This window comes from Brachyhypopomus gauderio, chromosome 18 (genome assembly GCF_052324685.1).
Source record: "Brachyhypopomus gauderio isolate BG-103 chromosome 18, BGAUD_0.2, whole genome shotgun sequence".
Classification (NCBI taxonomy): Eukaryota; Metazoa; Chordata; class Actinopteri; order Gymnotiformes; family Hypopomidae; genus Brachyhypopomus; species Brachyhypopomus gauderio.
The window spans coordinates 14,995,864-15,011,164 of record NC_135228.1 but is presented as its reverse complement, the minus strand read 5'-3'; the positions used below and the strand labels follow the sequence as shown (position 1 = coordinate 15,011,164).

Here is a 15,301-nt window from a genome sequence, read left to right as displayed (position 1 = left end):
CGCGAGCACACTTGCATTTTCCTCCAGTTTACGCAACATAGAACTTTTATTTTGCTTACGTAAATTATACTTATTTGACGTACAATTAAGCAATAATTTTTTTAGGTTTAAAAAAGACGAACATAAAAACGCACTGAAGCACCAACGCTGAATGCTGAAAATCATTTATTTAATTTTACAATATCAGAACAGGCCTACAAAACAACTTAACCAATAAAACATGAAAAAACAAGAAAAGGACAGCAGCAAAGCAGTAAACATAGCCTAATGAAAGCGATTTTATTCAACTACTGCAACTTCCCTGAATAATTATTTCCTGATCTAAATTAATCATAAGCGATATCATAATTGTTCAACCCAAACTGAAGCACTTTGATTCAGAGACAAAGAATTAGTGAACAAGACGTTCAAGCTCATCAACATGGTCAGAGAGATCATAAGTCTGAACTAGAGCGTTTGAAGTGAAAACTTATTATTAAATTGGTTGGAATTCGTTTTATTTTGTGAACGGAGAGGTTGTGGGGTGGACTGTTTAGTGAGATTTTAAGACTGGCAAAATAAGAGCATTAGACACTGACAAACTTTCAGATTGATACAACAGACTTCCAGCAATTGATAGTCCAACATCTTTTTATATAAAATAAAGAAATTAAAAAAAACCACACACCATAATAACAAAAAAAAAAAAAAAAAAAAACAGTTCTGGGAAGTCATGTTACAGTTGAACTCCAGCACCTCCTGGTTCTGGCTGCTTTATGTAGGAGAACCGAGGAAGTACATTTCTCATTGGGCTATAAGGTGGAGATGTACAGGATCTTAAAAGATGAGAGTGATAGGGGTAGGTATATTGTTGGGGTCCGAGGGGAGGAACAGGTTTGAGTGGGACAGCGACGCACTGGTTACTCACCTACCAGGCGACGGCCCTACCTCCTGCCTTTCCAACAGCACTGCGCCCTTACAGCGATGCTGTCTTCGCAACGGCTCAAAGCACAGCCGGGGCGCCTCAGTTTTGAGCGCGAGTGCACGTCTTGTCTCGTCTTACTGGAAACGCTTCAAAAAGACCAAATGCCATAGAACAAGCCAAGGCAACAAGTCCACAATTTCCCTAGCCTCAAATGTTCCCAGTAATAAGAACATTGTGACAACGAAAATTAATACACCCCAAAAAAAGGGGGGGGAAAGAAGGAAAAAAAACAAAAACAAAAAACACCACGCCACCACAGCCCAAAGATCTTTCGCCAAACACTGTCTCATAACTGATCTTCAGGGTAAACCATCAGGGTTTTCATTCTTCAATAGAATAAGGCAAAGTAGCAAGGGGGGGAGGGGGGGACCTAAAACAAACACTGGCAGACAACCAAACCATGTGGGGTACTTGTGTGCCTGAGATGAAGCACTTGGTTCCTCTGCTTGTGCAAGCCATCGCTTTTGATTAACCCTGAGCAGTGGCACTGCTGAAGTTCTAACACCCTGTTAGACTCAGGGCTCTCAGGCTCAGAAGGCGGATCTGAGCTGCGGGTTTCCAAACAGTTGTAGTAGGATCACTGAGGGCACATGTACTGTCAAGGTGCAGGCGTGATCGGGGGCAGAGGGCTTTACCTTAGTGGGGAGTGCGTCCATGCCACTGTGGGACTCTAATTCTCTTCCCCCCGTCATGTGCAACCTGGCGTCCTGAGGCCCGGAGCCATTTTAGCTGTAGTTAGCGAAAAGGGAAAACGTGGCTGGAAGAGCAGTCAGAGTAACAAGGGTAGCAAGAGTCATGCACTATTTGTAATAACATTACAGACATGTAGCGATAAAGGTGTGGAGTCTCGTGTGTGGAGCCCTGGTGCACTGTGAGGAGCTACACCCCCCGCCAACCTCCCATCTCCACCCTACCACGTTAATGAGTGAGGACACAACGCTAGAATAAGACGGCCTACCATCAGAAAACTTTAGGGCCTGGATACACTCAGGAGACATGACATGCTTATCAGAAGTATTAGGAAAAAAACCCCACACACAACAGTATCCAATTCTGCTCAAATGATACACTGCAAAGACAAATGATAACAGAATCCCTAGAGACATTTGTATTATCTTTTGATTATCTTTTATTGCCATGGTATATCCAACTTCACTTGATAGACCCCTTAAATGCTAGTGCACGCTCCATTACAACTGCCTGACCGTGTAAGCCCCCTGATCGTCTGGGTCATTTCTCAAGACAGGAGTGTTTCCCCATAAAATAATACCACAGTTGAACTTCACCAAAGACATATTTGTGTATCCAGGCCTCTAGGGGTCAAGGACATTGTTTAGGTGTGTATGCATGTTTGTGCATGTACCCCACCATCTCTCAGCGTTGGAATGAAAGACTGAAGGCAGTCTGTGGTTCATTCTAAAGGAAAAAGGACACAATATAATTAAAAAAAAGAAAAAAAAAGAAACTTTTTTTTTACGTTTTCTGCCATGCTCTTATTACAATCATTTACTGAATTCAATAAAAAAGGTAATGAAGGAATTCTACACAACCTCCATAACATCCGTGTCCACAACCATACAATAGTGTCCTATGAACTCTTGTATGCACACTTCTTTGAGGTAAAACAGAGCTGGCATAGGCATATCTTGAAATATCACATTATCAGATGTTATGAAAATCTTATGTAGACTCTTTATACTAGTTAAAGTGAAATTGGCTATTTTTAATGATAGGAGAAAGGGCATCAGGTGGATCAGGAAGGACCGTTGTGTGAAAGCAGAAGAACCCTGCCTCTACTTGTGACAAACACACTAGGTTGATGATTTTAGATTAAATCAAGTTTAATTCAAATAGCCTAATATTGCCAAATATTGCGACAGGTTGATTCTTTTAAACAAAAGTACATGAGATGTTTAGTCTTTACTGTTTTTTATTCTCAAACTCAAGTCACCTGGAGGCCTAATGCAATAGACCTTACAACTCCAGAATGAAAATCAACTAAACGTGCTCAGCCAAAAACACTGGTCACTAAAATTTACGGCGAGTATATAAATGGGATAGAGAAATTGGAGAGAAACAAACTTTGATTTCACAAGGCTGCTCTCAAATACAAAAGGAAAGAAAAAGAACGGCTGTTTTTTTTTTTTTTAAAAGAGAAAAAGGGTCATGTCATTTGAGAGATTAACCACCACTATCTCTCTGAATAACCACAGCACGTTGTCCATGTAAGTGAAGGATACAAGGCTATGAATGGCAGTCAATTCCTCTAAAATCCTGCAAAGCATGCATAGTTGCTATCTGCAGGCTATACAACCAATTGCTTTGCTTATTCATAACAAACAGCATCTCCGACCAACCAGTCAAGATATAGAAATAACAGAAAAAAAAAAAACAATCGAGTATGGAGTCTGAGTATATCTATCTATTGATGGTGAAACGTTTGTCCCTTTTGCTGATGAATGCTAGATAGACTAGCATCCACTAGCCATCCATTTTGTGGCCTAGCCTCATTCCAACGGGTGACTTTAAAACCAGAGCTCAGGTTCATGCTCAGAGCAGAGGTCTTGCCATCCGCCCTAGAAAGGTCACGCCTAAAAGACTGGAGTTCCTTAAAGCAGAATTGTGTTATTTTGCTGATACTGATGTCTCTGCTCAAAGCCAAATCCAACCCGTTTAGAACAGAAGGAAATAGGTGTACGATACGGTGTGTGGCTCTGTCACAAGTCAAGCTGTTCTCTATCAACATTCAGGCATAGCTAGTATCAGTCTCAGTCTGTCTCTCTCTCTCTCTCTCTCTCGCTCACACGCGCGCGCGCACACACACACACACACACACAGGTCCTTTGAGCACTCTAAACTTAATCTTCATCAATGCCTTCCTGCTACAGTCGTTGGTTTGTTAAAGAGGATAAATACAGACATTAGCTACTGCAAGCAGGCCTTGAAGGCATATCCATGAGCCATATCCTCTGTGGTGTAAGAAAAAAATCTAATCTTACACTGTGACTAATCTGTAGACCTTAAATGTCACAGATTTGTGGAATTTTCATTACGAAAACAATTCACAAGGCACACTCATCTGACAGGGGCTGATACTAAATTGGACAAGACAGGCAAAAGTGCTTTAACTGTAAAAACATTAAACTCACATGAGCCTCATGAAAAGAATTGATAGTTTAATGAATAACTGGAACCATGTTATTAAGTTACTGATTTAAACACCTGCGAAACCTGGTACACTAGGGGATTTCAGACTCGGATCAAACCTGTAAAACTAGAACACAAGTTTGATGTAAATATTAAATGCATCCCTTTCTTCAAATTCCTCAGCACTGATATAATGCAGGACCAACAGTCACACAATTTCAGCATTCTCTTCCACACCCAACATACACACCTTCTCGCTCTCCCTCACACTCACACACACACTCTCGCATGTGAGGTGGTGGGGGCTATCGGTAAGGGGGCTCTGGCGTGTGGAGGTGGGAGTAATCAGGATGGCGGAGAAGGGGCTCCTTGTGTGTTGGAGGCGGCTCATACGCTCTTGGAGATGAGGTGGTTCCAGGGGCAGCTAACTGTTGGGCATCCATCGCTCCTGAAGGCGGCATGGGCATGACTGGCATCGGAGGTGGTGGGGGTGGTGGTGGTGGATAGTAGTTGTACTGGTACTGTGGATAAGGATGGTACTGAGGGTACTGGTGGTATTGTTGGTACTGCTGGACATACTCTGCATAGCATCTAGTATAAAGACACACACAAGAAGGATGTTTTGATTAGGACCAGATCCATTCATTTTTAAATAAATGCTGCATTTACACACTTAAAATGGAAAGAACAGAAATTCAGTAGCGGAAGATGATGTGAGATGTTAAGGGCCTCGCACTTTGCATGTGGTGGCAAGAACCAGTGATCGGTTACCTTGAAATGGGGTCGCCATCTTTAGGTGTGGGAAGTTCGGGTCCACCCGGTGGGGTGGGGAGCAGGGCACGGCGCTTGGCCCTCGTCTGGGAGATTGGCTGGGGGACTGGGTCAGGCAGCAGAGGGGCCGAGCGCCTCACGGGGCTTCGATCTCGCTCAGATTTGGTAATGGCCTGCTGCTCAGCCAGAACTTGTTGGCCCTGCTCGATGAAGCGCGCCCGAGCGGCCTCGAAAATGGCCTGGGGGTCGGCCTCTCCTCCTCCCATGGCCCCGTAGGCGGAGCTGGCATACATGGAGTTTGCACCGTAGGCAGGGTCCACCGCCACAGCGACCGGAGGCACCTCCACAGGCTCCGGGGCCTGACCACTACCCGAGCCCATGACCTGGTCGGCGACGGCACCGTACACCTGGCTCGCCAGGGCGCCATAGACGGCGGCGCTGACCGGTTTGCCTCCTGACCCGCTGGCTTCAGTCAGGCCCTTCAGTGCCGTGTACGTTGGGTCTGAGCTTGTGGTGTTGAAGAAGGAATTGTGCACGCACTGCTGAACTTGAATGGGGAGGCCGGCGGCGGCCGCCGCAGCTGCCGCCAGCACGGCCGCCTGACTCTGGTGGTGCTCCATGGGAGGCCTGCTGGGACACTCCCCAGCAAAGTGGCCCTGCGCCCCACACCGTGCACAGGGCACTTTGGAGGCAGCCGCAGGTTTGGTCTGCTGAACCTTCGAGAGTTCCACAGAAAGCGGGCGGCCCTTGAAGGAGGTGCCATGAAGTGCCTCTATGGCTTTCTCCGCATCCTCTTTACGCTCCATATGCACAAAGGCATAACCTGCTGATGAGGAGAGCTTGGCTGCACAGGGAAGACAGAAACAAGTCACAACATTAAAATAACTACACAAAGTGCATTATATCCGCTGAACATCTGGGCGACGACACAGCCAATTTTTGATTAGATGCAGAACAGTTAACAAAAACCTACTTTTTACTTTGTCACACTCCAAGACTTTGCCAAAACGAGAGAATAGTTCATGCAGGTCATCAGTTGTGCACATAGCACTCAGGTTCCCCACAAATACTTTGATAGAGTTGAGGGGCCTGCCTCTGGACTCTTCAACTACAAGGTTTCGACCATGAAACTCTCGGCCATTCAGATCACGGATGGCACGGTCAGCAGCCCCTTCTCCTTGCAGATGTACAAAGGCAAACTGCCTGAGTACAGTAATCGTCTCCACTTCTCCATAAGGGGAAAAAAGGGCTATTAGGTCATCCTGTGTTGTTTCCAACGCCAGATTCCCTACAAAGAGCTTCACCGCGCTGTTGTTGTCCATTGCACCCAAAAAACCTAGAAAACAAGGAACAAGACTTATTTTCTACTTCTTTGCAGACACAAACTTTGAACGAATTCAACAAGTTATTACAATAAATGAATGGGTCTGGCATTTCCGTTAAACGAATTAAAGCAAAAATAGACCTAAAACTAGCGGGGGGGGATTTGTTTCGTTGGAAACGTGGAGCTACAAATAAGGCATTTTTATGTATTTACGATACAATCAATATAGTTCTAATGACGGAAATCACGCAATCCCGACACAAAGCAATATGGTACGCTTCAACGGGAAATTTTTGAACGATTAATTTGCGACTTAGTAAAAAGTGATAATCATTAAATATTTATAATTTAGTCAACGACGTTGCTAGCTAAACGATGATGCTGATTTAACAATAATTACAATAACAATAATTACTGCTAACTACAAGCAAGTGTCTTTTCGATAATTTAGCTAAGCTAGATAGCCGAGTTAAAACGAACTATCTAGCTAACGTTAGCTAGATACATTAGCTGAATGTCTTTGTACAGTTTCGTGACCACACTAAGCTAATCGTTGTTTATATATTTTAAAACTTAAAATAATTCCTCGTTAAGGTAGCAACTGCTTTGAAATAGGTGTAAATCGTTTACCACGTCAGATCATAAACATTAGCTAAACAGGCTAATTGTTAGCTAGCTAGCTAAATACCAGCCCCGCACAACGAGACGGTCGACGCGCGGCGGGCTGCTAGCAACGTGTAGCATTTCAAGCAAACTACAACCAAGGAAAAATGTGATAAAATAAACTGCCCATACGCTATGAATCACACTTACTCTATACACAATATTTATAGAAGCCACTGAAGACAAAAAACAACCAACGATTCACTCGCAATACTACATAACATCACAAATACGACAGAAGCACGCTAGCTAACTAGCCACCATCTTACCTAACGCGGTATGAAATTCTTCATATCCGATATCCGGCTGACGGATGTCGCTCTCCCTGCGGGTCCGTGTTGCACCAAGCAACAATATTAACGATCCGGGCCAGTCCACCTCCGTATATCACACAAATATTCATTCTGTTCTGTGAATACGCTTCTTAACGTTTTTAATATGAGTTTCGAAGTACTAAGGTCTTCTTAGTAGCGTAGTGATTCATTGCTTTCTGTCTTTTCAAAGCTCTTTCAACGAGTCATTCTGCTGCACCAGAAAGAAAGGTTTAAAGTGGTTAACTGAATTGCCCACAGAAAAACTCAAATATGTTTATGACAAAATGCTTTCTTCTTCGAATGAAAAATAAAATAACAATGAAACGTCGTGGGAGTGTGTTTTTCTGCCTATTTATTTTAGTTTTAATAGCACTGATTCCGTTGTGGACAAGGCTGGACTGGGACAAAACATCGGCCGTCATTTTTGGTTCAGACCGGCCCTCGCAATTAGCAGAGCACAACCGACTTGTAATTTATGTATGTGGGGTATCACGTGGAAAAAATAATAATTAAAAATTACTGGTTAGTCATTGGATTCAATCTTAGCATTATTATATCATAATCACTATTATGATTTTATTGAAATCATCTCTAATATGTATTTTCTGAATTTCTCCGAAATAACAGTTCAATTCTAATTTTTCAGGTTAAAGGTGCTCACTCCTTTAAATACCTATAGCACAGCCCCGGTTCTGGACTGATTTGCTTGGGGGAGCAGTAAAACATAAGGAGGGGGCATGTTGATAGTCATGTTTTTGAAGCCAGAAATATAGTCAAGGCTTGATTTGTGCATGAATGATGACAGCCAAACTATTGATACTGGCTTAAAGTGATGTATTAGGTAAAGAAATAAAAATGCATGTTTTTGAACTTAAACTTAAAACCCAATGATTAAAAAATACATGTTGATTATGTAAATGATAAAAAAGATTATCTAATTGTATTTCATTTCAATACACCCCCTTAATGAAATTGCCATTACTAATAGAACAACTCAATTTCTTGAAAGGCTTTAATATTGTGTTAACCTCTAGAGGTCGCAGTGGCCTGCCAAACGGCTTTGACTACTGTTTGGAGCACTGTGTGTAGTGTTCTGTTTAGTCTGGAGCTATATGTGAATTAGAGCAGTATCAGCATATTCTAAGCTTTTAAGCAACACAGTTTGAATTGTGTGTGGGACCTATGAAGGTATAAAGGTAGATGCACTATTTCTTCTGGCCATCTCTTTTTATGTTGCAATTTAACCACCTAACACCAAGAGTAACGACAGCGTATGACATCTTAGTGCCATTGAGGTCTTAGAAAGAGATTTTTACTAGCAAAACACCAATAATGACATGCAGGATGTCCATGCAACAAATGTCATCTTTGCTTGTTTTTCTTTGAAGGATTGGAACTTCTCTTTTGAAATAATTTGGTTGTGAGTGTCCAGTCGGATTATGACAGATGTAGGTGCTGTAGTGTTACTCTGTGCTTTGATTGTGTTACTGCTCGTTCCTGGTAAATTCACATGTGATCTCCTGTGAACATCAGGCATGAGTTCAGCCTGGTCACACAGACGCTGTGCCTACGTCTTGAGCTCAAGTCCGAAAGTGATTTTTGCTCCTGACAGCACGTCTGCCCCTGAGAATGAAGAATCGCTTCTACTCGTCATTTGTTAAAGGTTAATGTGGAGGGCTTGTGGGGGCCTGCGTGTGTGCAGGCAGGGCAGGGATCTTCTCGCTTTCATTCAAGTGTTTCTACCCATCTTCTCCCTGCTGTGACACCTAGGCCTGTCGCGATAATTACAGTACGATAATTTTTTTTACCGCGATCATTTTTGCTGATGTCGATAATTGGCCATTGGGTTTCCGCGCACATTTGTTTATATGAGAACAAACCGCAACTACGTTAGATTTCAGAAAGGCACCCAGTGCTGCTCTCTCGCACCTCCTCCCCCCTTAAGGGAAGACGAATCTGTGATCAAAGAGCGACATCTACAGGTTAGGAAATGAGTGCAGTACACGGAGAGCTGTCCAGTGTTGCCAGGTACGCAGTTTTCACGCCAAATTGGGCTTGTTCGAAACTCCTTCCGCGGGTAAAAATTCTGGGGTCGCGGGTTGCGGTTTTTTGGGCTACTTTTGAGTTGGGCCACCGCGGGAGTTACAAGTCAACACTAAGAATCGATGGCAATATAATACTCAATTTGTCTCAATTTTAACACTGCTTCCCCGGTCAACAATTTACACTCGCCGACAATTTACACTCACCCACCCCCCGCTCAGGTGGATTTTACACTGACTTTGGGCAGGATATTTTTGTAGGACCTCGCAACACTGCATGCGTCAATAACAGTGCGTCCACACACACACACGTGGAGATGTGTTCGCGAACGTATTCGATGCTAAGATGTGGTAGAAACATCCCTCAAAAACAGGGGAATGAACATTTACCTGACGAACTTTAATGTTGCTTTTGTGTTTCAGGTTTGAAAAGTGCTGGAATTTGTTCGTTTCACAACAAATATCCGTCTGATTGAACAGTTCTCTTGTATTACGTTAACAAATACAAATGTAACCCAGTAAACAAAATGGTATTTTGTTTTCTTATATCAATATACATACACTATATAAGTGCTGTCAATTCCAGCTTAAATTCCGATTAAAAGTCCTCACCAGGATTTTGCTCAGGCTTCCTGGATTGTGTTGATTCCACTAATTTTACCTGGATTGCTAATTAGAATCAGGCGGTAGAGGTGCTGCGCTGATCCATATTGATCATCTGGATGAGTTTTAATGCAGAAAACTGCATTAGTGCACCATGTAAATATACTTCCAGAAGTTAATTAGTAATATATGTTATGTTGATGGAGCACGAGCTAGAGAGACAGTCTGGCTGTCTTTTGCCGTGACCATATTGATACCTCATTTGAGTTAAGGCCATGTGCTTGCTTAAAAAAGCATGCTAGCGTCATGTTAAGATTAGCATTGTGCGCGCGCTAAATCGTGGGTGAATTTATTTCTTTTTAAAAGCCCTGGAAACGTTATTTCTATTTGATTGACTTTATTGAGACAAGGTGTCACTAAGATTTTTAAAATATAGTTTTACTAAGTGTGGTTTAAGTTTATAATACTATAAGAAAGCACTAAGGGTTCTTTATTTTTTTGCTCTAGTTTCCTTAGTGGATGACTACAGGAGAATATTGGAGCTGTGCTTCCGGCGCCGCCGCCAGTGGCTGCCTTTTCCAGTAGCTCCGTCTTTGTGTGCTTTGTTTTTTCTTGAGTTTTTCTTTAAACTTTATTTATTGACTTAGGCTTTTACGCATGAACATAGTGCATCTTATTTATATCCCAAGGATATTATAATATATTTTCAGAGTGGTATGGAGTGCAGCGTAGAGTTTCGATTCTATTCCCGGGAACAACTGCTGAGCCTCTGTCCCATGGGACGCGGGGGCATTGTCCTAACAATCCCGGGGGAGCTGAGGCGGAAGTATCGGGGCTGCAGAGCCGGTGCTAAGCTAAAGGCTAAGCTAAAGGCTAAGAAGACGGAGAAGCGGTAGAGATTCAAACCCTCGGTCCCGTCGGTGGTTATGGGGAATGTCAACTCGCTGACCAACAAAACCGATGAGCTGGCTAGTCTGGTGAAAACCCAGAAGCTCTACAGGGAGTGCAGTGTGCTGTGTTTCACCGAGACCTGGCTCACCCCCGACACCCCGGACGCTAACGTGGAGCTACCTGGATTCTCTACGGTGCGAGCGGACAGGGACCCGAAACTCAGCGGGAAACGCAAAGGTGGGGGGCTTGTGCTTTTTATCAACACCAGGTGGTGCAACCCCGGTCATGTAAACGTGAAGGAGGTTATCTGCTGTCGGGACATAGAACTGTTAGCGGTGAGCCTTAGACCATATTACATGCCGCGGGAGCTCTCACACGCCATCTTTGTGTGTGTTTACATTCCACCCCGGGCGGACGCGCAGGCAGCGTGTGATGTCATCCACTCCACCGTCTGTGGCAGCGCTACAGACACAGCACCCTGACACCTTCTGTCTGATCTCTGGCGACTTTAACCATGTCACACTGGACTCTACCCTGCCTGCCTTTTTCCAGTTTGTGGACTGTCCCACCAGGAAAAACAGGACTATCGATCTGCTGTATGCTAATATGAGGGATGCATACAGGGCCACCCCACTACCACCACTGGGAAAATCAGATCACAATCTGGTTTTCCTACAGCCTCAGTACAAACCACTGGTACTGAGGCAGCCTTCTACCTCTCGCTCATTCAGAGTTTGGTCTCCTGAAGCAGAAGAAGCCCTAATGGACTGCTTCGAGACCACTGATTGGAGTGTGCTGCTGCATCCACACGGTGAGGACATTGAGGGAGTGACACACTGCGTTACGGACTACGTGAACTTCTGTATGGACGTAGCTGTTCCCACAAGGACTGTACGCTGCTTCCCAAATAATAAACCCTGTATCACCAGTGACGTCAAGGACCTCCTCAATCAGAAGAAGAGGGCGTTCAAAGATGGAAACTCGGTGGAGCTGAAGCACGTACAGAGGGATCTCAAGGGACGTCTGAAAGAGGCCAAAGAGTCCTATAGGAGTAAAGTGGAGAGAAGGCTGCAGGACAATAACATGAGGGAGGTCTGGGGTGCGATGAGAGCTATCACAGGGTGCAAAAACAAGAGGAGCAACTCAGTGGATGGAGGTGTGGACAGAGCAAACCAGTTCAACTACTTCTACAACAGGTTTGACTGTCCTGCTCCTGCTGCCTCCTCCCCCTCCCCTCCTGCAGCACTCACCACCCAGTCACCCCCACTAGCCCCCCCGGCAGCCCCCTACTCCTGCACCTCCCCCCCTCCTGCAGCAATTACCACACTGTCACCATGGCCAGCGAACCGGCCCTCACCCTCACCTCTACAATCCCCGTCACCATCACCACCCTCACCTCCACCATCTCCGCCAACATCAGCACCACCATCAGTGAGTAGACTAAACAGCTCTTGCAGTCCCCCCACCTTCACTGTGGACCAAGTCAGGAGACAGCTGAGGAGACTTCACCCCAGAAAGGCAACTGGCCCGGACAGAGTGTGCCCCAGAATGCTCAAAGCATGCGCTGTCCAACTGGGGGAGCCGCTTCAGCATGTCTTCAACCTTAGTTTACGCCTAGGGAAGGTTCCTGTCATGTGGAAGACAACATGCCTCATTCCAGTTCCCAAGAAGCCACATCCGAAGGAGCTGAATGACTACAGGCCAATTGCTCTGACATCCCACGTGATGAAGACCATGGAGCGACTGCTGCTGAGTCACCTCAGACCTCAGGTCCACCATGCTGAGGACCCACTGCAGTTTGCTTACAGGGAGAAGGTGGGGGTGGAAGACGCCATTCTCCATCTCCTGCACAGAGTTCACTCTCACCTGGACAAGGGGAGCGGTGCTGTGAGGGTCATGTTCTTCGACTTCTCCAGTGCCTTTAACACCATCCAGCCCCTACTGCTGAGAGACAAGCTGGTGAAGATGGAGGTGGACATGCACCTGGTCACCTGGATCACTGACTACCTGACTGGGAGACCACAACATGTCAGGATCAGGGACTGCTCCTCTGACTCAGTGATCAGCAACACAGGAGCACCACAGGGGACCGTCCTCTCTCCAGTCCTGTTCACCCTGTACACATCAGACTTCAAATACGACTCGGAGTCGTGCCACATGCAGAAGTTCTCTGATGACACTGCAATTGTGGGGTGTGTAAGTAATGGACAGGAGATGGAGTACAGGAGCCTGATTGAGGACTTCGTGGTTTGGTGCAAAGCAAACCATCTGCAGCTGAACATCACCAAAACCAAGGAGATGTGCATGGACTTTAGAAGGTCCAGGCCATCCCAGCAGCCAGTCTCCATCGATGGGGTCGATGTGGAGAGAGTTAAGTCTTACAAGTTCCTTGGTGTGCACCTGGATGAAAGGCTGGACTGGTCAGTGAACACCGACCACCTCTACAAGAAAGCCCAGAGCAGACTTTACTTTCTTAGGAGGCTTGCGTCCTTCAGGATCTGCCAGAAGCTCCTGCTGATGTTCTACCAGTCTGTGGTAGCCAGCGTCCTCTTCTATGCTGTAGTATGTTGGGGAGGCAGCATCAGCAAGAGGGACGCTGGACGACTCGACAAGCTGGTGAGGAAAGCTGGTTCTGTGCTGGGTTTAGAGCTGGAGCCCCTAACACCACTGGCAGAGAGGAGAGCCCTCAACAAACTGCTAAACATCATGGACAATGTTCACCACCCTCTGCACAGCACAATCACACGGCAGAGGAGCTCATTCAGTGGCAGACTGCTGTCCCAGTCCTGCTCCACCGAAAGACTCAGGAAGTCTTTTGTCCCCCAGGCCATTAGACTGTTCAACTCCTCTCAGCATAGCAGACTACAAACGTTGTGACACCTCCAACCCGGTCACTCTAATGGACATAGCCCCTTATCATACGTAACACCCTCCTGGTACCATACCTCCTTTTTCAGCATTTTCAGTTTTTTTTTTTTTTTTAGTTTTTTTTTTTTAAGTTTTTAAAAATTACCTGTACTTTTTCACTTTACTACTGTATTACTGCACTACTGTATTACTGCACTACTTGCACTACCTGTACATTATTCCAATGCTAATTTTGCTGCTGTAACTTTTGCCATTAGAAGTCTATTTTATTATATTATCTTATATTATTTCATTTTTTAACTTTAGGATTTTTAAACTGTTTACCTACTGTATATTTTTTTTATCTTTTCTTCCCTTTATAACCCTATGTGCCTATCTGTTACTGGAATTCAGGAATTTCCCTCTGGGATCAATAAAGTATCTATCTATCTATCTATCTATCTATCTATCTATCTATCTATCTATCTATCTATCTATCTATCTATCTCTATCTAGGGAGATTACATGATAATTGTGATAATTTGTATTTTATGTCCTGATTTGCAAGGTTTAAAAATAATTTAAGAATCAATTATTTAATTGGTTAAAAAGGATGGCTAAGACTGTTTATTAAAAAGGATGGTTAGACTGTTTATTTCCTCTTTTATTCTGTCGTGAAAAGACATTTCTGCTGCTTTCAAGTCCAACTACCAGCGATTGCTTCTGACTGGAGTCTAAGCCCCGCCCCAAATTCTGGCACAAATACAGCTTCGCAGAGACACACAGTGGAATACAATGACGTTCAGTCGATTGCATTTCAAGGTGGCTTCTGACACAAATTCAGCGTTTCTTTCTTTAAATACAGATCCACACACACTGGAGCTTTTACTTTTCATTGTGGCATGTTTTCATCACATCAGTGTTTAAATCAATCTCGTGATCATTACATTTAAAGGAGACATTTATGTCTGAAATACCGTACGGTGAAAAGCAATACCTCTGTGCCGTGATTACATTTTGAGCTGTATTATATGCAATTCTGGCACAAATTCAGCGTTTTGGTTTAGAATGCAAATTCGTGTGTATTGTTTTTCAATAAAGAAGTGCATTGAAATGTAATGTAATAGTGCTTTTGCATTTCATTTTGGCACGTATTCTGCCTGTTTGTATGGGAAAGCAATGCATTTTGTGGATTGCATTTCCATTTTTGCCTAGTAGCGATTATATTTCCAATTGGCACTGTTTCCTCTCCATATTAAATAATGTGATTAAAAGCGAATTATTTCGAATCATTTCGAGTATATGTATAAATATTTAACTTATTTAAGTTTATCGTGGTGGGAAATATAGAAATGGACCTTGAAAGTGCCGTACAAGTGCTTTAATTCCACCTTATAAAGGTGTATGAACACTGCAAACATGACTTGTTTCATTGAGCTGAAGCGCGGCGCGCGCGAAGTTACAAAATTCGGGAAGTGCACGACCTCGCGAAGCGACAGCGCGCGAGCTCCTCGTGCACGGGCGGAGCCACCGCGATTGCGTCATTTTCGCCGCGCGGACCCTCGCATTTTAGAGCTCAAGCAGCTAGATAAATAATGTAAATAATCAGTTGGTTTTTGTGCTTTATTTTAACGTGTATGATCTTCCGAGGTGGTCTTAATTTTATTTGGAAAAGGGTATTAAAAAGTCTTAAAATGTCTTAATTTTCACTTGGTCATAGACACCCTGATAGAAT

At 44.2% G+C, this 15,301-nt stretch overlaps 1 protein-coding gene across 1 annotated transcript; it reads right to left on the bottom strand.

Annotated features, from left to right (window-relative positions):
• Window positions 1–148: 148 nt before the first annotated feature.
• rbm14a (RNA binding motif protein 14a) lies at window positions 149–7,132 on the bottom strand. The gene is given in 7 exon segments (XM_076980682.1): window positions 149–1,679; window positions 1,682–1,693; window positions 2,328–2,380; window positions 4,505–4,702; window positions 4,883–5,726; window positions 5,856–6,218; window positions 7,020–7,132. Coding segments are annotated over 6 exon segments (1,641 nt in total). The 5' UTR covers window positions 6,205–6,218; window positions 7,020–7,132; the 3' UTR covers window positions 149–1,494.
• Window positions 7,133–15,301: the final 8,169 nt, after the last annotated feature.